Genomic DNA, 27411 nt, shown 5'->3' with positions numbered 1-27411 from the left:
TCCAAGTTCATCCCTCTGTGCAAGATACCTCTCATGCAGTTTATCTACAACTAGGGAAACTGAGACTCGGAGAAGTTGTAATTCGCCTCAGATTGGTTAGTAAGAATCAGTATCTGAACCTGAACTGGAGGCGTGTTCCAGGGGCCTGCCCAGGTTTTTTGACCCCAGACTTTACCCAGGGTCTTCCCCATCTTGCCCTCACATGCCCTGGCTGCCAGGTTTGTCCCCTCTCCCTTAGGGGAGCTCCACCCTCTTCTTGCCAAGTGTCCCCATCTGGGGGCTTCAGTGGGCACTGGGTGGGGTTTCGGCTCCTCCTCTAAATGCTGGCGTTCGCTCGGTGGCTCCCAGGCTCCCTTCCCTGGTCTCTCGGTATTTATAGGCCCTGTGAAAGAGGGGCCTGTTCCGGGCCCGCTGGCCCTCGCAGGGCTGGGCCGGCACAACCACATCTGGAGAGGCCGCCCGCCCGTGGCTGGAGTCCCCTCTAATTACAACGGCTCTTTTGAGACAACGGCAGGCTCCGGTCCCAGCGTCTGCAGACATGGGCCGCCCGGGCAGGGGGCCGTTAGCTCAGGCTCCCTCTCGGGGAAGGGGGGGCTGGGTGGTCCCGGGCCCTGGCAGCCAGAGCCCTGGGTGGCCTTGGGTCTGGCCCTCCCTCACCAGGAAAGTCCGCCCCCACCCTCTGCCCCCCACCCCCACCCCCTCTCACCTTGCCTCTTTTTTCTTGTAGTGAGCCATCAGTGGGGAGAGAACGGGTGCCAGGCATGACAGACCCTGAAGACCCCCCCAGAGCCAGCCCCGGGGAGGCGGGCGAGCCCCCCGGGGAGGAGAGCGGGCCTCCTGCGGAGACGTTCCCCCTCTCCTCCTTGGCCAACCTGTTTGAAGGGGAGGATGGCTCGCCCTCGGCAGGGGGGGAGCCGAGCCGCAGCCCACCGGGCCAGGGGGACGCCCGGCAGAACCTGCGCATGAAGTTCCACGGGGCGTTCCGCAAGGGCATGCCCAACCCCATGGACCTGCTGGAGTCCACCATTTACGAGTCCTCCGTCGTGCCAGGCCCCAAGAAGGCCCCCATGGACTCCCTCTTTGACTACGGCACCTACCGGCACCACCCCAGTGACAACAACAAGCGGCGCCGGAAGAAGATCACAGAGTGAGTGTCCTCCTGCCCCGGGGCCTTCTGGGGGGCTCCCTGCCACCGCGCTGCCCCGGCTTTAGCCCTTCCCTTGGATGATGAGGGACTTTGGCAAGACGGCCTCTGACCTCTGCAGTTTTAGATCGGGTCACTTCCCTGTGTGCCCCGGGACCTTCGTTTCCTCTTTTGTCAAAGGAAAAGGTTGGGCTCAGTCCCTGAGGTTCCTTCCTTCCTTCCTTCCTTCTTTCCTTCCTTCCTTCCTTCCTTCCTTCCTTCCTTCCTTCCTTCCTTCCTTCCTCCCTCCCTCCCTTCTTTCCTTCCTTCCTTCCTTCCTTCCTTCCTTCCGAGCCTGGGATTTGGTGAGAGAGTAATGGTCTCCATCATTGCCCCCATGGGAGGGAGTCAGGGAGGGCAGGATCCTGGCAGGGAGAGGGGCTCTGCTGCTGGTCTGTCTCCCGGGTGAGAATGCGAGGGCCATGTTGCATCCAGTGGGTGGTTCGATGGGGAGAACCTGGGGGTTACCACAATTCAGAACTGGAAAGTTCTTAGAACTGATTGAGTCCAACCATCTTCACTTGACAAAGAGGGATACTGAGGCCCAGAGGCCCAGAGAGAACAAAGGACTTACCAAGGATCACAAAGCTGATGAATATCTGAGGTGGAATTTGCATTCAGGTCCACCTGACTCCAAGCCTAACACTATCCCCTCCCCTCTTCCTTTCTTCCTCTCCCTCCCTCCTTCACCCTCCCTTTCCTTCCTCTCTCCCTCCCTCCCTCCCTCCCTCCCTTTGTTCCTTCCCTCCTTCCTTCCTTCCTTCCTTCTTTCCCTCCCTCCCTCTCTCCCTCCTTCCTTCCTTCCCTCCTTCCCTCCTTCTTTCCTACCTTACTACCTACAGTACTTGAGCTTGGTTGGTCTCTGTCTCAAGTCTTTCCTTACTGTCCTTACTCTCATCTTCTACTCAGCTGCGAAGTAGTTTTCCTAAAGCTCAGATCTATCCATATCATCTCCTCCCACTCCTCTTTTAAAGAAACTTCAGTAGCTCCCTATCGCCTTCAGGATCAAATAGAAAAGCTCTGTTTTAGAGCTCCAAATCCTCCATAAACTCTCATACCAACTCCCATCCAGTGACACACCTTCCTGGGGTTCTTCCCCAAGCCCCTCCTTCCTGGAGCTCCTTCCCCAAGCCCCTCACTGTATCCCCCATCTCTCCTGGGCTCTTTGCTCTGCATCCCTCCCACCTGGACCACTCTGCCTCCCCGCCTCTGCCTGACTTCCTCCCAACAGAAGCCCAAATGTCCCCTTCTGCAGGAAGTTTTCCCAGCCCTCTTACTTACATCTAGTACCTCCCCTCTCTGAATTACTGCAGTTTCTCTTGCACGCAGCCTGGCTGGACATGGTCCCCTCCCCCCCCCCCCCATCAGACTGAGCCTCTGAGCCCACTGGATTTTACCTCTCTTCCGTCCCTAGCACTTAGCATGCTGCCTGGCACACAGAAGGCGCTTAATAAGTAAATGTCTGGTGATTGTAAAGCAGCTTGTGTCCTCTATAAAGATCTCCCGGACTGATCTATCCAGTCTATCCAATCTATCCAGTTGGTTTTTTTTTGGAGGTGACAAGGTGTTTCTACATAGAAACAGATGGGAGACAGTCTTTGAGTCAACAAGCATTTATTAAGGGCCTTCTGTATACCAAGCTTTGTGCTAAATCTGACGTATACAAAGAGCTGCCTCAGGAAGGAGGCAACAAATAACAGGAGAGACATAAGGTGTACGCGGAAGGTAGTTTGAGAGGGGGTGGGCTTGGGCATCTGGAGACATTGGGGAAAGGCAGTGAAATGTTCTCAGGATTTCCCAAATGTCCCTTGGCTGGGGATTCCCTGGCCCGGGGGACGGCCCAGCTGGTGACCAGAAGCAGGCGCGTGTCTCCCCCAACGGGGTCAGGCCACGGCTCTCTGGGGGCCGAGCTTGGGAAGGAGCTGCTAGTGGGCCGAGGGGAAGCTGGGAGGTTATCACCGAGGGGGCCGGAGCGTGTCCACGGGACGGGGCAGGGGGGCTCGTTCTCTTTGCTCTCCCTGCCCCCACCCCCCCTGACCACTGCCGTGTGGCTTTCGAGGGATGGTCCTCCCAGGGCCGAGAACAGACGGAGCTTTGTGAGCTCCCCCGGCACCTCTGGGAGGCGCCCACCCTGCCCAGGTCTGGCTCCAGCCTGAATGAGACCTGTGTGCTCCTGGGCCTGGAAGAGGCCCAACGGGTCCCAGCCCCCAGCTCCTCTCTGAGGCTGGCAGCTTCCCAAAGGCTTCTGGGCCTGCAGAGCCAGAGGGGCCTTTAGGACATAGAACAGGGGGTGTCAGGGCTGGGAGGGGACTAGGACAGGGAAGGTCAGGGCTGGGAGGGGGCTAGGACAGGGAAGGTCAGGGCTGGGAAAGACTTCAGATCAGGTAAGTTTTAATTAAAGGAGTAAATCAGTGTGAACCTCTATTAGTCCAATCCTTTTATTTTAGAAATTAAAAATGAAAAATGCAAGAAAAAACCTAAACTGAAAAGCTTAGTCTCGGAGAGGGGGCCTTGACCGAGGTTACGTTGCAGGGCCGTCACAAAGCTGGCTCAGAGCCCAGGGATCCTGACTCCCCAGTCTAGGGTCTCTCCGTCCCATCAGGCTCATTTATGTTGACACAGAAACAATTGATGAAGTTTGGGGGCACCACTTTCTGCATGAATTTGCATAGGATTTGCATGTCATTTACATGGTGGCTTGCATGGCACTTTGCATCCTGGGACCCTTCTCTCCCTCAGTGTCCCAGCTTCTCCTCCTTGGTAGGCTGGGGGCCGGCTTGGTGTAGAAGGACCAGCCTGGTGCTTAGGCTCTCCCCCTCCCCCCTCCCCCACACACCCAGGAGCCTGCTTCGCTGCTCTCCAGGAATGCCCCCTGGGCTAGGGGCCACTCGCTTCAGGCTGGGGGGGCCCTTGGGGAGGGGAGAAGTGGGGGCGGGGCAGACACTTGCTCTTGCTACTCTGGGGGCTGGGGAAGGAGGCAGCCCTCTTAGAATGACCTCAGGACCCCAAGTCTGAGGTCTGGGGGCTGGGAGCAGGCCCGGGCTTTGCCACTGAGTCGGCAGCTGGGGGACACTTTGGGGAGTCTAGTTTCTCATTTGACAGATGGGGAAACTGAGGCCCAGAGAGCCAGGTGGGAGTGAAGCTGAAGCTCGAGCCCCTCTCTTCTGGCTCCTAACCCGCCGGTCTTTGCTCCGGGGTCCAGTGGCCGGGTCAGCCTTGTGTTGGTCCGGGTCCGGCTCTGTCTGACTGCTTTCTGGGAACCAACCCCAGGTGGCTCAGGGCTGCTCCTGCTAGTTCCACTCTCGCTTCAGTGGGCATGGGCTGGGGAGCGGGTGGGGGGCTGCGTGGGGGGGGCTGGGTCCCATGTGGGAGAAGGACACCCCGTCTTCCCACTCGTGGCCAGCTGCTGTTCCTCATTCTCGGCGAGTAGAGACATGTTTAATGTGTGTGTGTGTGTGTGTTTACACGTATGTGGACATTTGCTTTATAGGGATGCACTTATGTGTGCTTTCATACATGTGTTTATATAGACATATAACCTATGTAGGTTTACATGCATTATGTCTAAGTATGTATTTATGTGTGCGTTTGCATATGTGTATTTATAGACATTGTATGTGTGGAGATTGTGTGTGTTTGTGTGTTTCTGTGCATGTGTGTAAGCATGTGTGTGTATGTGTGTGTCTGTCTGTAGGGAGTAATGTCGGACCCCCACAGCCAGTCTAGCTTGCTTTGTCCCTGAGGAGGCTGGGTAGTCATGGATGACTCTGCCCAGCCTTGGATCTAACATGTCTCTTCCTTCCTGGACATTTCCTCAGCTATAAAAATGGAGGTAATAATGCTTCCGGCCTCTAACTTGTCGGATCAGACCAACCAATAAGCACTTATTAAGCACCTACTGCGTACTGGCATGGTGAGACACAGAGACAAAAAGGAAGTCATCTCTGCCCTCACAGAGCTTACATTTTACCAGATGAGAAAATGGGCCATTTTTGTCATTATTGCTAAAGTGTTATGTATACTTCCATCATTATAACAATGATCTCTAGCTCTATTTCCCCTCTCTGTCCTCTGTTCTTTCTTATTGCAGGAACCAAGCTTTTTCCCTCCCTCCCTTCCTTCCTTCCTCCCTTCCTCCCTTCCTCCATCCTTCCCTCCTTTCCTTCCTTCCTTCCTTTCTCTCTCCCTCCCTTCCTTCCTTCCTCTCTCCCTCCCTCCCTTCCTTCCTTCCTTCCTTCCTTCTTCCTTCCTTCCTTCTCTCCTTCCCTCCCTCCTTTTCTTCCTTCCTTCCTTCCTCCCTCCCTCCCTCCCTTCCTTCCTTCTCTCCTTCTCTCCTTCCTTCCCTTCCTTCCTTCCTTCTTTCTTTCTTTCCTTCCCTCCCTCTTTTCTTCCTTCCCTCTTTCCTTCCCTCCTTCTTTCCCAGTTCTTAGTCTAGATCTTCCTGTCTGATTCTCTTTTCTCTATGTCGTTCTTTCTTTAAGATAATCATAATCCTACAGTGGGAAGAGACTTCAGCAGCTATTAAGTCCAAGTCCCTCATTTTATAGAGAAAGAAGCTAAAGTGCAAAAAAGGAAATGACTTGTCCAGAGTCCCACGAAGCTGGGATTCCTGAACCCAAACTGTGTGCTTTTGTCAGAGCCCCCAGCTTTATCTCCCTCCTTCCTTCCTTTCAATGATACTGATCCTGGCTTGTGGTAGTATAAGTGTATTTCTTTCCATTTTACAGATAAAGAAACTGAGGCTTAGAGAGGTGCACTTAGTTGTCCCTGCTGACACAGTTAACAAATATTGGAAAAATCTGGGTTTCCTAACTCCACATGATGGCTGCTGACTTCCTTAGGTTTGTCTCACTATCTGTCTCCTGTCTTTCTGTGCTGTTTCTTTCTCTCTCCCTCCCTCTTTCTCCCTCTTTTTCTCCCTTTCCCTTTCTCTTTTTCTTTTTATCTCTCAGCCTTTGTCCATCTCTCCCTGCCTCCATCTTTGTCTCGCTCACCCCACCCTGCCTTTCTCCCCCTTTAGATCTCCTCTTTTTCTCTCCTTCCCGGTTGTGTGTCTCCCATTCCTTCCCCTCGGGCTGTTCCCTTAGACCGTCCCAGACAGACCTCCTGATGTGGAGGCCAAAAGCGGCGGAGTCTCCATGTGTGGGAGCCGTGAGACCCGGCTGACGTCCTCCACGGCGGCTCAGGAAATCCTCCATTTTTCCTTTGTAGGAAGGAGCCCCAGAACCCCAAAGCCCCGGCTCCTGATCCACCCCCCATCCTCAAAGTCTTCAACCGGCCCATTCTTTTTGACATCGTGTCCCGGGGCTCCACTGCTGACCTGGACGGACTTCTCTCCTTCCTGCTCACCCACAAGAAGCGCCTGACAGATGAGGAGTTTCGTGGTGAGCTGTGGGAAGGAGCTTCATGACGAGGATGGGGGTGATGGACCCGCAGCTCCGGGCTGCTGATGCGCTTCCTTCTGTGATGCTGCCTGGGCTTTCCCGGGTTGTGTCTTCCCTTCTCTCTTCCCCTCTTTAACCTTTTTTGGGGGGCTCCCTGTCCCCCCAACTTTCCCCAGTGTAGCAATAACTGGGACTGCCCATGCTTCTTAGAAATCGAGACTCAGCTTGACCCCCTGAGAGCAGAGCCAGGAACAAGCAGTGAGTGCTGTTGTAAAAAGGCAGATTTGGGTTTGCTGTTAGGACTGTGTGTGAATGCACACGTACACTCGCACACACAAATACACATGCACAGATACACACACACTCACACACTCTCTCACACACACTCACACACACGCACACACAGACACACACACTCACATACACACGCACACACTCACACACACAGTCTCACTCACACACACACGCACACACTCACGCACACAGTCTCACTCACACACACTCACATACACACACACACACTCACACACACATTTCGGCACTCCCGAAATGAGTTGCCCCAAAGCAGATTGAGATGTCCCAGAAAGTGGTGGGTTCTATTTCCCTGGAGCTCTTATGCTGAAGCTGGATTTCCATTAAGAGTTCTTATTTGGGTCGGGGTTGTGGAGATCTCTTTCTATCTGTGAACTAGATCTCAGGGATCTCGACTTCCCAACTGGAGCCCTTTCCATGGCTCCCTGCTGATTAATACCCTGTATTTGCAAAGCACGCAACACCCCTTGATGAGGTTGCCTGGATGAGGCTCAAAGGGCTAGATTGTCTTGCTGAAGGACCTACAGCCAATGAGGGACAGAGCTAGACCCTGATTCCAGGTGCTCCCCCCTCTTTTCCCCTCCCCTTCCTCAGTGGGATTTATTTTGTTCTACCACGCTGCCCCTCTCCCCGCCGGCTCCGGAACCTCTGTACACCTGCTCACGGCTCGCCTCGGTCCCGTCTGCCTTTGTAGAACCTTCCACGGGAAAGACGTGTCTGCCCAAGGCCCTGTTGAACCTGAGCGGTGGACGCAATGACACCATCCCGGTGCTCCTGGACATCGCGGAGCGCACTGGGAACATGCGGGAGTTCATTAACTCGCCCTTCCGAGATGTCTACTACCGAGGTAGGGAGCCTCGAGTCGGACAGGGAGGGAGGGAGGGCCTGGGCCCAGCCATCCGCTTCTCTTGATCATTTATCACCCCAGATTTTCTGTGAAACTAAGCTCTCTACCCTTAGTGGATTCCAAAGGAGGAGAAAGGAATAGGTTGAAAGAGCAGAGAAAGTGAATCCATCCAATTCAAAGAGGCAGCAAGGATTTGTAGGAATGAATGAGGGCATGAATGAATGAATTAATGAAAAACAATGACTTTAATGAAGAAATTAAATACTTTGTGCCAAGTAGGATGCTAAGTGGTGAAAACACAAATAGAAAAGCAGAGACAGAGCTTATTTTTGAGAAGGTTATATTTCAATAGCGGGAGATCACACAGATATAAGGGAGTAGTGGTCCCTGGCCAGGGTGAATCCCAGGGTACTCGGGTCTAGAAAGTTACAGGTGTGTTTTGCGATGCAAAGGCCTGTGTTTCAATCCTGGCTCAGCTGCTTACTTCTCTTGGGGACTCTGTTTCCACATCTGTTAGATGACGGGTACCGACTTCTAAGATTTCATCTAGGCCCAAATCTCTGATGCTACAATGTGGGTGAAGGGAACTCATCCGGTACCACGGCCACTGGGCCGTCTCCGGGGCTTGTGCCTCGGGACCTTGTGTCGAAGAAGTAGAGGCCAGGACCCTTCCCCAGCCTGCTCGTGGGATCCCTTTGCATCACATTAACATGTAGAACCATGTTTCCAAATGGTAAGAGTAGGGGATCTGGAAAAGAATGGGGAATATAGATAGCCCCCTCCCTCAGTACCCAGGACAGCGCCTGATGCGTACTTAATGCTTGCTAGTGCTCGAATGAATAAGTGGATTAATGGTGCAGAGAGACGGACTTCGGTCTGATGTATCGGACTTATTAAAAATGGCTAGTTTTTTGTCTATTTTGTTCATATCTTTTATTTCTGCATATATTTTCCACTCCTTTTCTTAATGAATCATACATTATAATAAAGACTGAAAAAAAGAAAGGGAAGAAATCGGTCAGCAAAATTAACCAATATGTTTAACCAAAATATACATTATGCATGTATATATACACACCCGTAGACATACACATACATACATATGTATGTAGATAGATAGGTAGGTATAGAGATGGATGGATGGATGGATAGATAGGTAGGGAGAAAGATAGATAGATAGATGGACAGATGGACAGATAGACAGACAGATAGATAGATGGATGGATAGAAAGGTAGATAGATAGATAGATAGATAGTAGATAGATAGACAGACAGACAGATAGATAGATGGATGGATGGATAGAAACAGTTGGAGGTTGTTCAGAGTAATGAGTTTCCCATGAGTGGAGGGATTCAGGCAAGGCTGGATGGCCACGTGCTGCAGGGTTACTCTATTTTCCACTCCTTTTCCCAATGAATCATACACACTAGAACAGAGACTAAAAAAAGGGGGAAGAAATAGTTCAGCAAAATTAACCAGTATGTTTAGGGAGTCATGCATACATACATACACATACACACATGTGAGTATATTTAGATAGATAGAGATAAAACCAGTTGGAGGTTGTTCATGGGTTTCCCGTGAGCGGAGGGATTCCGGCCAGGTCTGGATGGCCGTGTGCCCCCGGGTTACCCCGCGGAGGATTCCTGCATTTGGTGGGAGGTTGGACTTAACTCGTAGGGTCACTCCTGGGGTCTGTGGCTCCCCGCCGTGGGGGTGGGGAACGAGGGGAAGAGGAGAGGCTGCTGAATCCTGGGGCTCTCGGTGACATCCCCTTTGCCCCCAGGTCAGACCGCCCTGCACATCGCCATCGAACGCCGCTGCAAACACTACGTGGAGCTCCTGGTGGCCCAGGGGGCCGACGTCCACGCCCAGGCTCGCGGGCGCTTTTTCCAGCCCAAAGATGAGGGGGGCTACTTCTACTTTGGTAAAGCAGGGGTCCAGTCGGGGCAGAGTCGGGAGAGCGGAAGCGCGGGAGGGAAGCTCAGCCCTCATCACACACACCAACCAGAGCTCCCCCCCCAGGTGAGCTGCCTTTGTCCCTGGCTGCCTGCACCAACCAGCCCCACATCGTGAACTACCTGACCGAGAACCCTCACAAGAAGGCGGACATGAGGCGCCAGGACTCTCGGGGCAACACGGTGCTGCACGCCCTGGTGGCGATCGCCGACAACACCCGGGAGAACACCAAGTTCGTCACCAAGATGTACGACCTCTTGCTCATCAAGTGCGCCAAGCTCTTCTCCGAGAGCAACCTGGAGGCCGTGGCCAACAACGACGGCCTTTCGCCCCTGATGATGGCCGCCAAGACGGGCAAGATCGGGGTGAGTGGGCGCGGCGGGCGGCCGCGAAAGGCTCTCAGGTTTGCAGAAGGGCTCGCGGGCGTTGGCCCCACCCAGCACAGTCACCCCCACATGTTCCAGGCTTTCTTGGGTCGGCAGAAGCCCCCCCAGCACGCGGCTTCGACTCGCCGCTCAGAGCGCAGAGGAGGGCCAGTTAGATGACAGGAATTTGTACACATGGTACATGCCTCCTCTGCAGGTGTAGGGAGATGCACATACACACACATGCATGTGTGCACATATATGTAGTACAGACGTATAGGTACAAGTCCTTAGTCCTTGTCACAGGGACGGCTCGCTGGGTAAGGGGGTGGGGAATACACTCAGAAATGAGAGAGGTGGGAGCATAATATATAGAGAACCCAAAAGACCAGATCACATAGCTGCTAGATGGTGCAGTGGGGAGAGGACTGAGCCACAAGTCAAGAAGACCTGAATTCAAATGATACCCCCTGTTCTAAGCCCCCTCCCTCTGACACCCCCTGTTCTAAGCTCCCTCCCTCTGACACCCCCTGTTCTAAGCTCCCTCCCTCTGAAACCCCCTATTCTAAGCTCCCTCCCTCTGACACCCCCTGTTCTAAGCTCCCTCCCAGCCCTGACATCCCCTGTTCTAAGCTCCCTCCCTCTGACATCCCCTGTTCTAAGCCCCCTCCCAGCCCTGACATCCCCTGTTCTAAGCTCCCTCCCTCTGACATCCCCTGTTCTAAGCTCCCTCCCTCTGACACCCCCTGTTCTAAGCTCCCTCCCAGCCCTGACATCCCCTGTTCTAAGCTCCCTCCTTCTGACATCCCCTGTTCTAAGCCCCCTCCCAGCCCTGACATCCCCTGTTCTAAGCTCCCTCCCTCTGACACCCCCTGTTCTAAGCCTCCCAGCCCTGACATCCCCTGTTCTAAGCCCCCTCGCAGCTCTGACATCCCCTCTTCCCAGTCCCCTCCAGCTCTGATAATTCATGTGCTCCTTCTCTCTGTAACTGAGTCTTACCCCAACTCTTTGAGCAGTTCATATATGATGATACATTTATCTCTAGAATTATCTTTATGTAGAATTATACTGCTGTATCTGTTCGATGCTGCCACCTGCTGGCTCTTCCTGGTATTCTCAGCTGTTCCCAAAAGTCAACCCGATGAACTTTACAAAAGGATGTAAATCTTTTCCCTTGAGCTGCCAGGGATGGATGGAAGAGTGAATGAATGAACGAATGAATGAACAAATGAATGAACGAACGAATGAACGAAAATGAATGAATGAATAAAGCATTCATCACACACGCCGTGTCCAACACTGCTAAATGTTGAGGATATAACACAAAAGTGAGACCAGCCCCTTCCCTTCCCTTGGGGAATTTACTTTCTGATAGTGGAAGTATGAGGGTGTGACGGCCAGGGAAGGGAATTTTAGCTTGGGAAATCACAGGGTTGTCCTATAGGGTTGTAGGGTTAGAGCTGGAAGGGACTTCAAGGCCATTTTTACAGATAAGGAAACTGAGGCTCATAGTGAGGAAGTGAGCTGCTCATAAACATCTGAGGTTGGATCTGAGTCCAGGAATCCCATCAGCCTCAGAGTTAGATTGTAGGATCCATGAAATCTCAGTGGAAAGGTATATGTGTGCTAAGATCTTTTCTCCATCAGGCATTTTATATATGTTTGTGTTCTAAGCCCCCTCCCAGCCCTGACATCCCCTGTTCTAAGCTCCCTCCCAGCTCTGACATCCCCTGTTCTAAGGTCCCTCCCAGCCCTGACATCCCCTGTTCTAAGGTCCCTCCCAGCCCTGACATCCCCTGTTCTAAGGTCCCTCCCAGCCCTGACATCCCCTGTTCTAAGCCCCCTTCCAGCCCTGACATCCCCTGTTCTAAGCTCCCTCCCAGCCCTGCTATCCCCGGTCTAAGTTCCCTTCCAGTTCTGACATTCCATGATAATATTGGTATTATTTGAGTATTTAAATGCTCTACCACTTTAAGTTAATATCATCAATAACACCAGGAGGCTCTAATGGCATTCAGATAACCTTGCCATAATAAGAACTAGAAGTGGTGCGTGTGGGCGCCTCGTGTGGGGGATTGTGGGGGATCCGGTGACCCGCGGTAGCTGCACAATCCACCCAGCTCGTGCCCACACAGATGGCAGCATGGGAAGGGTGAGCAGGAGGTTGCCCTCAGATGTCCCAGGGAGACATCTCCCCTCCCTCCCCCGTTCCTCCTTCTCCCCCCAGATTTTCCAGCACATCATCCGCCGGGAGGTGACGGATGAGGATGCGCGACATCTGTCCCGCAAGTTCAAGGACTGGGCGTACGGACCTGTATACTCATCCCTCTATGACCTGTCCTCGCTGGACACCTGTGGGGAGGAGTCCTCAGTTCTGGAGATCCTCGTATACAACAGCAAGATTGAGGTGAGGCTCTGCTGGCCCCGGGGCTGAGGCTGGGGGTGGAGGGTTATGGGGGTCCAGGGTTCAAAGTCTGACCTAGCTCTGAGACATTGTCCTTTTTCCTGCCCATCCTCACACTGTACCATAAGATGAGGGGTGAGAGTCCCTAAATTCTGCAGTCCTACTCTGTTTATCCCAAGCCCCGAGAAGGGCCCTCTGGCCTTTAGCTCTGATACCTGAAGCAAGGATCAAAAAGTGTCATAGGCAGGACTTGGCTCATTAGAAAGTAAACCCCTTTCCAAAGCAATCCCAATAGACTTTGCAAATGCCATCTGCAGCCAGAAAAAGACCTAGGGAAATTGAATGTAAATCAACACATGCTATGATCACCTCTTTTTTTGTGTTTTTTTTCCTTCTCTCATAATTTTTCCCCTTTTGTTCTGATTTTTCTTTCCCAACATGCTTCATAAAGCAATGTGTGTTAAAAATAAACAAATAAACAAAAAAATAAATTTAAAAAAAGAGTAATTGTGTGGGGAGGAAATAGTAAACCCTTTGAAGGTAGAGATTGTTTTGCTTTTCCTTGTATCCCTAGCACTGAGAACAACATCTGGCGTATAGGAGGAGCTTTATAGATGCTTCTTGATTAATTGAGGGAGGAGGTATTCCTGACTCATGGAAAAAGGGGAACTTTAGTTTGGTCTGGAAAGGTATCCAGCATTTGGAGAGAGGGAAAAGAGAAGGAAAGTAGTGGATATTCCAGAGTTGGGGGTTAGATTAGCACAGGAATGGAGATGGGAAGGTCTGAAGTAGTGTAGTGTGCCATTGAGAAGACCAATTTGGCTGGAGTGTCTGGTACATGTAAGAGAGAGGACTCAAAGACCATTAAAGTTGGGCCTTGAAGGCCGGGTGAGGGAATGTAGAATTTTTTCTTGTCCCAAACTAGATCTCTGGAGAACTTTAGGGAAGGGGTCAGAAGAGCAGAAAGGGCCTGCTAGGTCAGGAAGGTCCCTGGGTCTCAAGAAGCCCAAGAATGCTGTAACCAGCCTGGTCCCCAGTCTGGGAAATGGGGATGGTTCAGGGCCTCAGCCTTTTCCTGATTCTCTTTCCATTTTCATCTCCCCAGAACCGCCACGAGATGCTGGCTGTGGAACCAATCAACGAGCTGCTTCGGGACAAATGGCGAAAGTTTGGAGCCGTTTCCTTCTACATCAGTGTTGTCTCTTATCTGTGTGCCATGATTATCTTTACCCTCACTGCCTACCATCAGCCCCTGGAGGGCACTGTGAGTTCAGAGGCCACCCCAGGGTAGGGCTGGGAACCTGTTGGCCAGCCAAGTCTTGTTAGTGAACCAATCCTATTGGCCAACCAGTCCTGTTAGTGAACCAAATCTTATTGGCCATCCAGTCCTGTTAGTGAACCAAGTCCTATTGGTCAACCAGTCCTATTGGTTGACCAGTTCTGTTAGTGAACCAAGTCCTATTGGTCAACCAGTTCTGTTAGTGAACCAAGTCCTATTGGTCAACCAGTCTTGTTAGTGAACCAAGTCCTGCTGGTCAACCAGTCCTGTTAGTGAACCAAGTCCTATTTGGTCAATCAGTCCTGTTGATCAACCAGTCCTATTGGCCAACCAGTTCTGTTGGTCAACTAGTCCTGTTAGATGCCATTGATATTGGAATTGTTATGTGGATTAAACCTCTGGTCTTTTAAAACTAGCTTCAGTCCTGCCCAAAAAATCAGCCTGGGGTAGCCCAAGCTGCTAAGTAGCAAGGGAACAAGCAAAGGAGAATTGGAATAATGGAAGGAACTTCAGAGGCCATGGGAACATTGAAACTCCTAGGGAAGGCTAGACTGCTGGGGCAGCTGTCTGATGATAGGTCTGCCTTTCTCCTGCTCTCTCCAGCCCCCATATCCATACCATACAACTGGGGACCACCTGCGGCTTGCCGGAGAGATCATCACCCTTTCCACCGGAGTCATATTCTTTCTCTCAAGTGTGAGTACAAAGTTCACCCTCCTCATTCGTCTTCTCTCCTCAACCCCTTTTCCTTTCTCCATATTTCTTCTCCTCCTTTCATCTTCTCCCTAAACTGTTCCTTGTCCTCTTTCTCATCCTCCTTTATATTTTCTCTTTCATCTCCCACACTCCCTTTTCCTCTCCTTCTTTCCTTTTCTTCTTTCTCTTTCCCTCCTCCTCTCCTTCTTTTCCTCTTTTTTCTCCTATTCTTTTCTTTCTTCTTTTCTTCTTTTTTCTTTTTCTTAAGGGGGTAAAACTGTCACATTGAAGAAGGACCAGCTTTGTTCTGCTTGACCCAAAAGAAAAGAGCTGGGAACAATAGAAAGTGTGGAAAGGCACATCTAGACTGGATATAGGGAAAGTTGACTACTAACAAGAACTGTAGGGAAGAATTGGCTGCCTCCAGAAATATAAGACCCATTTAGAGGTCTTCTGACAAAAGCTAGATGATCTTTTGTTGGAATATTTTAGGGAGGAGGGACTATTTTTCAGGTATGGGTTAACCATGAAGTTCTGTCCATTATGAGATTTTGCAAAATATAATGGGTTTCCCAACTCTAAGTGGTCGACCAGTTGTCCAGAATGTTGAAGAGGAAATATTCAGCTGTAGCGTAGACTAGATGGCCCTGAGATCCCTTCAAGTTCTGAAATTCTGTAATTTTCCTCTTTTCCAACTCTTTTACTTTTTCTTCTACCTTTTCCCCATCTATTATTGAACATGATATAATTTTTTTTACATTTGAATTTTTTATTTATTATTATTTTTTAAAATAACTTTTTATTGACAGAACTTATGCCAGGGTAATTTTTTACAACATTATCCTTTGCATTCACTTCTGTTTCGATTTTTCCCCTCCCTTCCTCCACCCCCTCTCCCAGATGGCAAGCAGTCCTATACATGTTAAATAGGTTACAGTATATCCTAGATACAATATATGTGTGTAGAACCGAACAGTTTTCTTGCTGCACAGGAAGAGTTGGATTCAGAAGATATAAATAACCCAGGAAAAAACAAAAATGCAAGCAGTTTATATTCATTTCCCAGTGTTCTTTCTTTCTTTTTTTAAAATAACTTTATTGATAGAACCCATGCCAGGGTAATTTTTTACAGCATTATCCCTTGCACTCCTGTTCCGATTTTCCCCCTCCCTCCTTCCACCCCCTCCCCCAGATGGCAAGCAGTCCTTTCCAGTGTTCTTTCTTTGGGTGTAACTACTTTTGTCCATCCTTGATCAATTGAAACTGAATTAGATCTCTTTATCGAAGAGATCCACTTCCATCAGAATACATCCTCATATAGTATTGCTGTTGAGGTACATAATGATCTCCTCATTCTGCTCATTTCACTCAGCATCATGAACATGGTATAATTGATAGAACATTGGATTTACATTCAGAAAGATCTGGCTTCTAGTCCCACCTTAAATACTCACTATGTGACTCTGGGACTCTCAACGGCTCTTAATCTCTGTAGGTTTCACTTACCTCAGCTAAAAAAATGAAGAGGTTGGACTTTGTGATCCTGGAAGTTCCTTCTAAGACCCCAGCACTTAGCACAATGCCTGACACATTTGTTATTGTTCAATTATGTCTGACTCTTCATTACGTCATTTGGGCTTTTCTTGGCAGAAGTACTGGAGTGGTTTGCCATTTCCTTCTCCGCATTTCACAGATGAGGAGACTGGGGCAAACAGGGTTAAGTGACTTACCTAGGGTCACACAACTAGTAAGTGTTTGTCACATGTTAATAAATCTTGTTATTGACTGACTGACTTTGATTCCCTTCCACAGATCAAAGACCTCTTCATGAAGAAGTGTCCAGGGGTGAATTCTTTATTCATTGATGGTTCCTTCCAGCTGCTCTAGTAAGTTTCAGGATGGACATCTTTGCGATACAATGATCTCTATTTTCCAGCATAGATGGGGAATGCTGTTTAATCCAGTATTCTGGTTGGCAGAGAATCACCATGTCTAATTTCCAAAGAATTAGGTTGAAATATCGATAAAATACAGTGTACTCTGATCCAATTCAATCCAAACAATGGTACTTTATGCAGGGAATTGGGGATACCAAGACAAAAAGAAATAGAAGCACAGAGGATGCTTTGTGTTGGATCTTGCAGGATCCTGAGACTCTCCTTCTGACTACCGGTTCCCCATACAGTGGTTATATTGACTTGTCTCCACCAATAGAATGTAGAACTTTGGAGGGTCAGTTCATTATTCACTATGGTACCACCTAGCTGCTTCCATAGGAATAGCAGCTCTTATGATTTCTGTAAAGTCATGCCTCCTATTCAGGCTCCCTCACTGCCTTCTGATTTCATGAGAAATTGGAAACTAGATTTGCATTCTGGTGAACAAGAAGGGAACATTTGGGAGTATGGCTAATCCCTTAAAGGGAAGAAAGGAGCTATAATCAGAGTTTCACTTGAGTTAGAACTTGATCTTCCATTGCCCAGATAGCCACAGATATGTAGGTTGGTACCTTAGACTTGGGCAAAGGAGCTGAGTGCAAATCCCAGCTTTGCCATTGGCTAGCTCTGCAACTCTAGGCAAGTAAATTCCCCTCTCTGAGCCTCAGTTTCCCCATAAGAGAAGGAGTCAGACTAGGGGATCTCCAAGCCCTCTTTAGCTCTTAAGTCTGTGAGTGATCTATTTCCTTGGATCGGAACATGTCCCAGGCACAGGCTCACAGTGTTCTTCATCCAGGCACTTCTTATAATCCCCTTCCCTTCAATTTCCCCCCAGCTTTATTTATTCAGTGCTGGTGATTGTCTCCGCTGCATTGTACCTGGCGGGCATTGAAGCCTACCTGGCAGTGATGGTCTTCGCCCTGGTCCTGGGTTGGATGAATGCCCTCTACTTCACTCGGGGGTTGAAGCTGACAGGGACCTACAGCATCATGATCCAGAAGGTGAGCTGGGACCTAGAGTAGCCATGTGGAGGTGATAATAGCAGATTAAAATAAGAAGTAGATTTAGGAGATCATGATTGTGAAAGAATATTATAAAAATAGTATCATAGAGTAATGGTTCAATTCGACTTGAAACAATCAAATTACAGGTTACAAAGGTTTGCTGTTTATTACATGAAATACTTCACAGACTTAACTAAGTATGACCCAGAGAAGCATATAAGCACAGTGGTTAAGCCATGTGCTTTTGTAGGAAAATGACTTTTAAAGTCTCAGGGGAGGGATGGAGCTGGAGCAAGATCTGGGGAAGAAGGGGAGGAACCAGGGAGGAGTTTAGTTATCTAAAGATATGCTAATTCAAGACAGTCTCAGAGAATGGAGAACTCACTTTGGGGAATGACTGAGACCTCCATCTTTCCATTTTAACAAGACAGACTAGGCAAATTGACCTGATTGTGACAGATTATGAGAACTGGATGAGTTTGTTTTTTAGCAATTCCTGAGAATAAGCTAGTTGAGAGTTCACAAACTCGTTTAGAATTCACATCGATGGGGGAGAGGAGGAGTGCCTAGAACATTCAATGGGGAGTTTGGAAAGCGTGGGTTTGAATTCTTCCTCAGATAATCCATCCTCCTCCTATCTATGTGGCCCTGAACACATTAGTTTGCATGAGTCTCGGTTTCCCCAATCCTCAAGTGAGGCTGATAATAAGAACTGTAGTTCTTATTATCCATCACTGATTAATTCATTGAATGGGGCAGTGTGAGAGAGAGCACAATCGGGGGAGAGACAAATTTTAAGGCTTCTTTCTTTCCCTTTATATCCCGGCTCCAGATCCTGTTCAAAGACCTTTTCCGTTTCCTGCTGGTCTATCTCCTCTTCATGATTGGCTATGCTTCAGGTAAGCTCTGGGTTGCCAGCTGTGATTTGGAGGATGGGGACCACATGGAGTCCAAGGGAATTCTTTGTGGACTGGCTCATCTGCCAGTTGGTGTGGTGTAATGGAATGGGCGCTAAATTTGGAATCAGAGGACCTGTTTTCAAATCCTGGCTCTGCCCATGTCTGTGTGACCCTGGGCAAATCATTTAATCCCTCTGTGCCTCGGTTTCCCCATCTGTAGAATGATTTTTAGTCTGTAACCTGGATGTCATGGTATCATAAATTCAGAGATAAGGGACCTTGAGCCTTAATTCCTTCATTTTATTGATGGGGAAACTGAAATTCAGTGACTTGCTAAGATCACACAGTAAACATCTCAGGCTTCTTGATTCCAAGCTCTTTGTGCAGTAATGTTGGGACTGAATGAAATGAACTCTAAGGGCCGTTCTAGTTCTAAATCTGTGCCTTTTAAGTCAGTTGGCCATCCAGTTATATGGGTACCCAGTGAACTTATTCTCTTGACTGGCTTGAGAATTTTAGTTAGGAGCCCAGGGCTGAGGTCTCCCTACTGCCTTCTTGGGAATTGTGGGTATTTGGGAGCTCCAGAGACCCTTGGGAACGATCTAGAAGGTCCGATGGAGACTTAGTCACTGATTCTTGCTCATTGTTCCCTCAGCTCTGGTCTCACTGCTGAATCCGTGCCCCAGCAGTGCCGCCTGCAAGGAGGCACAGTCCAACTGCACGGTCCTCAGCTACCCATCCTGCCGGGACAGTCACACCTTCAGCACCTTCCTCTTGGACCTCTTCAAGCTGACCATTGGCATGGGGGATCTGGAGATGCTGAGCAGCGCCAAGTACCCCGTAGTCTTCATCATCCTGCTGGTCACTTATATCATCCTTACCTTTGTGTTACTGCTGAACATGTTGATTGCGCTCATGGGAGAGACAGTGGGCCAGGTGTCCAAGGAGAGCAAGCACATCTGGAAGCTCCAGGTGGGGAGAACTACTCAAGCTCAAATCTTGGGATTTGGAGGTCAGGAGATTGGGCCCTGGAGAGTCTGAAGTTCTGGGCTTGAGGAGATCTGGAGTTAGGAGAGGTGGATCCTAAAAGTTTTGGAAGACAGGATTTGGGTTATCTGAAGATCTGGATCTGGAGAGTGCCTGGGACACTGCCCTGAGCCCAGGAAAGGGAAGAGAGAAATATGATTTAGAGGTGGAAAGGATTTCTCTAAGGGGACATTACCTGAGTCTTGGAAGTCGGGGGAACCTAGGGTTCTAGAGAACTGGATTCTAGAACCACCTCAGCCATTAAGGAATTTTTAAGAGCTCTCTCATTCTGTGATCTTTGTTTGAAGATCTTATTCTCTCTTCTATGTTTTAAGGAGTCTTCAGCTCTCTCACTCTGGTCTATATTCTAAGAAGTCTAAAACTCTCTCGTTCTCTTCTGTTCTAAAGAGTCTGCACCTCTCTCATTCTCTGATCTATGTTTCAAAGTCTTCATCTTTCCCATTCTCTGGTGTATGTTCTAAGGAGTCATCAGCTTTTTCATTCTCTGGTTTATGTTCTAAGTCTTCTAGCTTTCCCATTCTATGGTTTATGTTCTAAGGAATTTTTAGCTCTCCCATTCTCTGGTCTATGTTTTAAGGAGTCTTTAATTAATATTTGGTGAGTCTTTAACTTTTCCATTCTCTGGTCAATATTCCTTAGAACAGTTCAGCTCTCCCATTCTCCGGCCTATATTCTAAGTCTTCTAGCTCTCCCATTCTCTGGCCTATGTTCTGTGTTCAGCTGTCTCATTCTATGATTTTTGTTTTAAGGAGTCTTTAACTTTCCCATTCTCTGGTCTATATTCTAAGGAGTCTTCAGCGTTCCCATTCTCTGGTCTAGCTCTCCCATTCTCTGGCCTATGTTCTAAGGAGTTTTCAGCTGTCTCATTCTATGACCTTTGTTTTAAAGGGTCTTTAACTTTCCCACTCTGGTCTCTGTTCTAAGTAGTTTTCAGCTCTCCCATTCTCTGGTCTATGTTTTAAGGAGACTTCTAGCTCTCCCATTCTCTGGCCTATGTTCTGTGTTCAGCTGTCTCATTCTATGATTTTTGTTTTAAGGAGTCTTTAACTTTCCCATTCTCTGGTCTATATTCTAAGGAGTCTTCAGCGTTCCCATTCTCTGGTCCAGCTCTCCCATTCTCTGGCCTATGTTCTAAGGAGTTTTCAGCTGTCTCATTCTATGACCTTTGTTTTAAAGGGTCTTTAACTTTCCCACTCTGGTCTCTGTTCTAAGGAGTTTTCAGCTCTCCCATTCTCTGGTCTGTTTTAAGGAGTCTTCTAGCTCTCCCATTCTCTGGTCTATATTCTAAGGAGTCTTCAGCGCTCCCATTCTCTGGTCTATGTTCTAAGTAGGCTTCCAGCTCTCCCATTCTCTGGCCTATTCAGCTGTCTCATTCTATGATCTTTGTTTTAAGGAGTCTTTAACTTTCCCACTCTGGTCTCTGTTCTAAGGAGTTTTCAGCTCTCTCATTCTCTGGCCTATGTTCTATGGGAAGATCTTCCTCAGCTAGAAGCACTGTGAAAGGTGGAAGTGTGGATTATGATAGCTGTCATATCTTTTGCTCCCAAGCAACCATCTTTCCCATAGTACTTTCTGCAAGTATCATCTTCCAAACTGATCAGCTGGCTCAGTGTATTTAGGTGTTTCTCCTGTTAGGTTAGGAACCCCTAACTCTTGACAAAACCCAATACCACCCTATAAGTCCTAATGACTTCTATCCTGATGCTGTGGAAAGAGGCCTCTGATTTGAAGGCAGAAGACCTCACTAGGGGTGTCATTTTTCTCTGAGCTTCATTTTCCTAGTTTGTAAAATGAGAAGTTTGGACCAAATGGTCTCCAAGGCCTTTTTCAATTCTGACATCCTATTCTGTGTTTTGCAGGCAGGCTTTTCTAGATCTGACTTATGTTCTAGGATCTCTTTCAGTTCTAACATTCAGTGTCAATCTCTAGATCATCCGCTATTCTGTATTCTAGGATCACTTTAAGCTCTAACGTTCTAAGCTCTTTATCCTAAGGTTCCCTCCAGCTCTTGCATTCTACATTCTATGTCCTCAAGTTCTTTCGAGATGTATATTTCTATGTTCTAAGGGCTTCACTGTTCTGTTTTCTGAGGCTCCTTCTAGCTCTGACATTCTGGTTCTGTGTACTAAAGGTCTTCTGAGGTCACCATTCTCTTGGTTTAAGGCTCTTATAGCCATAAATCTTATGGTTCTTGCTCATTGGGACCAACCAACGTGTGTGGATGTCTTATGGGACCTCACTTTCATTTCTTTCTGGCCTTGATCTGTTTCTTCCAAGTAGAGCTGACAGGCAGAGGGCTAATTTAACTAAGCATATTAAAGCCATGACAATAAGGATGCTTCCACCCAACAATGACCTGATGGTTCCTTTTGTTTCTCCTCCTTCCTCTTCACTTCAAAGTGGGCCACCACTATCTTGGACATCGAGCGTTCTTTCCCGGTGTTTGTGAGGAAGGCCTTCCGCTCTGGGGAGATGGTCACTGTGGGCAAGAGCTCGGATGGCACACCAGACCGGAGGTGGTGTTTCAGGTAACTGCTTTACTTCTCTGCTACCAGGGCAGCCTGGGGGAGCCTGGGAAAATTTGCATTGCACATCCGTGGGCCGAGTCACCATGATGCTCTGCTGTGATGCTTTCTATCCATTTCTGCTTTCTACTGGAGAGAAGAGTGAGCTTACTCTCCTCCCTGCCCCTCTATCCCCAAGGATCGACCTTCCCTACAGCATAAAAAGTCTGTATAACTGATGGAGTCCTTTCTCTTCAACCCAGCTAGTCTCCAAAAAAGGTCTGGAGCTTCATAAATTTGTCCCTTCTGACTCTCAAAACTGATCCCATGATAGACTGTGCAGTTCAAGTAACTTTCTCTGAATAAATGGACATCGTTAAGTCCTACTGTGCACCTGGGCAGCCAGTTTTCTTTGACCCCTTTCCTTATTCCTCCAGGAGAACATGCATACAGCTGGTACTTACTACAATCTTACTGAATTGTTGGATCTGTTGAATGACATAGGGAGACTTATATTATCTTGAGGATTGAAGGGATTTTTTTTGTTCAGTTGAATTGTGTCTCATTCTTCAGGTATTCCTTTGGGGTTTTCTTGGCAGAGATACTGGTGTGGTTTGCCTTTGCCTTCTTTAGCTCATTTTATAAATGAGGAAACTGAGACAAACAGAGTGAAATGACTTGTCTGAAGGTCACTCAGTTAGTAACTGTTTGCAACTGAGGCTGGATTTGATCTCAGGACTTCCTGAGCTGCGTGCTCTATCTACTATGGGGCCACCGAGCAGCCCACACCTGATCATTAGTGTAGTTTATTATAAATTACAACAATGTATTGGTTATGTTTGACAATGTATGCTCCATTTCGAGAGAAGCCTTTCCTTCCCAATTGTAATTTCCCCTCAATTCCAGTGGCTGCCCTCTTACTATCCCCAAATTAGCTACCGTATGGATCTGGTTTCCATATGGTTGTTTGTATGTGTTCTCTCCCATTCCATTGAGACCTTCTTCAATCAATCAATAAGCAATCAATAAACCTTTATTATTGGGGGCAGGTTGGTGGTGCAGTGGATAGAATGTCCACCTGGAGTCAGAAAGGCCTGGATAAACACAACTGTCTAACTCTCAGCAAGTCATTTCACCATTTGCCTTAGTTTCCTGCTCTGTAAAATGAAGCCTCCCTTTGTGAGGATCGAATGAGATATTCTTTGTAAAGCGCTTTACTGACATTGAAATGCTGTTTAATAGTGATGAGGTCAGACAAATCTTGACAAATCAAGTGGGACAAATTGACACGGACATCAAAAGGTCCCTTTATTTAAGAGAAGAGGTTACAGGCAAAATGAAAAGGTAAAATCGGGAGCGATAAATAAGCAACAGATTCGGGAGAGCGATAGATTCAGGAGAGTTTCAGAATTCACTTCAATAGGATCTTTGGAAGAATTGTTGGCATAGGGTATTGGCCCCAGGGAGGGACCAAGTGGCTTTTGGATGGACACGGAGGGTGGGGAGACAAGCAGGCGCCCACTCTTTCATTTTGTTTTGTCCTCCTAGGGTTGATGAAGTGAACTGGTCTCATTGGAACCAAAATCTGGGAATTATTAATGAGGATCCAGGCAAGAACGAGACCTATCAGTACTATGGCTTCTCACACACCGTGGGCCGCCTTCGCCGGGGTGAGGAGAGGGGAATCAGGAAGAGATGGAGGGGAGATGAGGGTGGGGAGAGAGAGGAGGAGACGGGGGGCGGGGGGGGCTTCTTCCGCCTAAATGTCCTACTCTCTGAAATTCTGGTCTTCCCTCTCCCACTGACCAGGGGTCAAATCCGGGGTTCTTAACCTGGGGTGCACAGACCTTCACCTGAGTAGTTTACGGATAGGCATTTCATCTCAGATCCATCCTCATTCCATCACCTCCAATTTCTATTTCCTTTCTCGTAGCTCCCCATCCCCATCCCACCCATGTGATCCTTCTTCCCAATCATCCCTACTACTATTACCCCAACCTCTGTATCACCATCATCATCACTAACATTACCAGCATCATAAACTAATATTTATTGAGTACCTGCTCACATCCAAGTTGGATGGGAAGAAATTTACAGCATTATTTTCCCTGACTAATTCTCTGTATTCTGTTTTATACATTTAAAAACATGATGCTGAGAAGAGGACATAAGCTTCATCAGACTTGGCAAAAGGAGTCTGGGACAAAAATGGGGGGAACCCCTAGGATAGAGGATCACCAGGATCTATCATTCTTACTTCTCAGCTCCCTTCTACCTCTGACATCCCCTGTTCTAAGACCCCTCCCAGCCTTGACATTCCCTTTTCTAAGACCCCTCCCACCTCTGACATGCCCTGTCCTTAGGTCTCTCCCAGCCCTGACATCCCCTGTTCTAAGGCCCCTCCCAGCCCTGACATCCCCTGTTCTAAGGCCCCTCCCAGCCCTGACATTCCCTGTTCTAACAGTCTGTTTTTACCTTCTCAATTCTAAGCCTTAACATTCTGTATTCTAAGGTACCATCCAGCTCTAATATTCTATGTCATATGCTCTGACATTTCATACTCTGAGGGCCTTTCTAGCTATTCTAACATTCTAAGTTTTAAGATCCCTCTAACTCTGATATTCCAAGTTCAGGATTCTCACGTTCTATGCTCTTAAATTTACATTCAGTGTCCTTCCACCTCTAACAGTCGGTGAGTCTGGGAGCCAATGACTTTGCCTCCCTCTGGCATCTGGTCTAGCTTTCTGCCCCCTTCGTCCCTGGTCCCCCAAGGACAGATCCCTGCATTTTCCTTTTTGGAGAGATCTGTTCTTCTCCCCATTTCAGTGAGCCTTGTCTCTGTGTGTTCCTCCTTCAGATCGCTGGTCCACGGTGGTGCCCCGAGTTGTTGAGCTGAACAAGAATGCCCACTCGGACGATGTGGTGGTGCCATTGGACCATATGGGCACTTCTGCTGCCCCTGTTCAGAGACAGAGCTACCCTCATAACTGGAGGACAGAAGATGCCCCGCTCTAGTGGGGTCTGGGAGCCTCGGGGAGGGCCCGGCCAGGAACTCAAGCACCCGCATTGGCTGGTTGGCATGGAAAGGACAGAGCAATTCCCTGCTGGCTCCTGCCTGGCCCTAGCTCTTCCCTGGGTAATCTGCCTCTCGGCACCCTCTTTGTGCTGGCCCAGGGTTTGCCAGCATTTCCAAGGGAATCTTCCACGAGGACTTCTTAGTTTCCTGGCCCTGACTCCAGAGAGGTCTGGACAAAGAGAGGTCCAGCAATGCCGTACATTGGAGGGCACTGAGAGTGTCGAGTGGTATCTCTGGTTGAGCCGTGTGAAAGGTCAGACCATGGTACGATGGAGAGAGCCGGAGCTGGAGAATCTGGGGTTGCCTCCTGGCTCTGGTACTTTCTGTGTGACGTTGGCCAAATCACTTCTCATTCTCAGGTTAGGGGTGGACTAGATGACCTTGCAGCTGTAAACCCTCTGAGCCCATGACTCTTTCTTGTTCACTTATGAACCCTGTCCCATATTCACATTAAGCACAGTGGGGAAGGTCAGTCAAGGAAAAGAAGGCAAACGGTTTTCAGCAGAGGTCCCAGCCCCTTTGGCCCTGGAAAAGCCCATCCTCAGCCTCTTCTCACTCCCATGGAGTTCTACCGGTCAGTATGGTGTGGCCAATGGAGAAGGGGCACTCTGTCCCTGAGTCAGCTACAGGGAGGCACTTCCCACCCCTTCCCTGGCTTTGGTCAGACTCTCAGCCTATTTATTTGCTCTTTTCTAGCTCAGGAAGGAAGTTTGTGGCTAGAGGGCAAAGGAGCTGTGACCTCCGTGGAGGTCTTTCCAGCTCCGAGCCCCGCCTGGTCCTACTTTTACCAATCCCATGTCCCAATGTCCACTTGCCAACATGGTACGGACACAGCCGATGGCTTTGCTTAAGAGCCAGGGAACTTCAAGGGGCAAGGACTGTGTCCTCTGTATGTTCTGGTTGGTGGATGGACAATGTGAGCAGGTACTCAATAAATATTAGTTTATGATGTTGGTAATGGTGGTCATGATGGTGGTGATACAGGGGTTGGAGTAATAGTAGTAGTAGGGATGATTGGTAAGGGGGATCATGCGGGTGGAATGGGGAGGGGGAGCTAGGATAAAGGAAATGGAAACTGGAGAGGATGGAATGAGAATGGGAACTGAGATTAAAGGCAGAAGGTGAGATGGGGGATGAAGATAACTGTGATGATGAAATGGAGATGGAAATATGATGGGAGTATTCTTGGGATGAGAACTGAGATAATGGGGATTTAAAATGGGATGATGAATGGTAGAAATGGAGATTACAACTGAAATGACTAATGGTGATGGGGATAAGAATGAGAGTGGGAACTGGGATATGATGTTGGAGACTGACATGGGAACTGGGATAATGGTGATGTGGATGAGGATGGCAAATGAGACAATGGAAGGGGTGAATGGGAGCTGACTGGTTGTGGTCCTTAATTATCAAAGAGGATCAAAATAATGTCACTATGTTAGAGTCAAGTTACAGTGTGTCCCACTGGGGATGATCAAGCCAATACAAGCTTGGAATACTCAGGTCAGGCCCAAATAGTCTGTGGCCTTTTGGGGTGGGTTCTCTCCATTTTCACACCTCGTCCTTTTTTTGAGCTACTTCAGTTCTGCTTTACTCATACAACACAATACCTTCTGTGATGAAGGCACTCCATGTTGGATGGTCCCGTGCCAATGTCTCCTATGTCCCATGATGGATTCCAATGTGCTTTACAAAAAATTTTTTAAATTAAATTAATTTTTTTATTTAATATTTTTCTCTTGTAACATTCAAAACAATTTTTTCATTTGTTTTTAAGATTTTTGAGTTCTGGGTTCTCTCCCTTATCTTCACCCACAATTAAGAAACCACATGTGAAGTTATGTAAAATGTTTCCATAAAAGTCAGATTGTGAAAGAAAACATAGATTTGCCACCCTAATGAAAATAAAATCCCTCAAGAAAAATTAAATTAAAAACAAAGAAAAAGAAAAATAGAGAATGCTTCGATCTGTCTTCAAACTCGATCAGTTCCTTCTCTGGGTAGGGACAAAATTTTTCACCATAAGTCCTTCAGAGTAGTTGTAGATGATTGTACTACTGAGAATAACAAAGTAATTTACAGCTGGTCATCCCAGATTATTGCTGTTACTTTGTATACAGTCTATTTCACTTTATTCATGGAGAACTTTCCAGGTTTTCAATTCCAGTGTTCTTAAGAGAGACCCTTGACAGGGTCTTTGTATCATTGCTGTTACTTTGTATACAGTCTATTTCACTTTATTCATGGAGAACTTTCCAGGTTTTCAATCCATTGTTCTTAAGAGAGACCCTTGACAGTGTCTTTGTATCATTGCTGTTACTTTGTATACATTTCATTGTATTCATGGAGAACTTTCCAGGTTTTTAATTCCAGTGTTCTTAAGAGAGACCTTGACAGTATCTTTGAATCATTGCTGTTACTTTGTATACATTTCATTGTATTCATGGAGAACTTTCCAGGTTTTCAATTCCAGTGTTCTTAAGAGAGACCCTTGACAGTGTCTTTGTATCA

The 27411-nt window shown here is 48.2% G+C and overlaps 1 protein-coding gene across 1 annotated transcript; it reads left to right on the top strand.

The window, feature by feature from the left end:
- Positions 1–729: 729 nt before the first annotated feature.
- Positions 730–25855, top strand: TRPV4 (transient receptor potential cation channel subfamily V member 4). The gene is made up of 15 exons (XM_051973006.1): positions 730–1147; positions 6395–6567; positions 7574–7726; positions 9514–9654; positions 9753–10051; positions 12279–12458; positions 13561–13719; positions 14338–14430; positions 16243–16316; positions 17203–17368; positions 18204–18270; positions 18926–19242; positions 21718–21845; positions 23370–23491; positions 24679–25855. Exons 1-15 carry the CDS (start codon positions 762–764, stop codon positions 24834–24836), a joined length of 2616 nt encoding a protein of 871 aa, XP_051828966.1. The 5' UTR covers positions 730–761; the 3' UTR covers positions 24837–25855.
- The last annotated feature ends 1556 nt before the right edge of the window (positions 25856–27411 follow it).

Source organism: Antechinus flavipes, chromosome 1, assembly GCF_016432865.1.
Source record: "Antechinus flavipes isolate AdamAnt ecotype Samford, QLD, Australia chromosome 1, AdamAnt_v2, whole genome shotgun sequence".
Lineage (NCBI taxonomy): Eukaryota > Metazoa > Chordata > Mammalia > Dasyuromorphia > Dasyuridae > Antechinus > Antechinus flavipes.
This window is presented reverse-complemented; position numbering and strand designations above follow the sequence as displayed.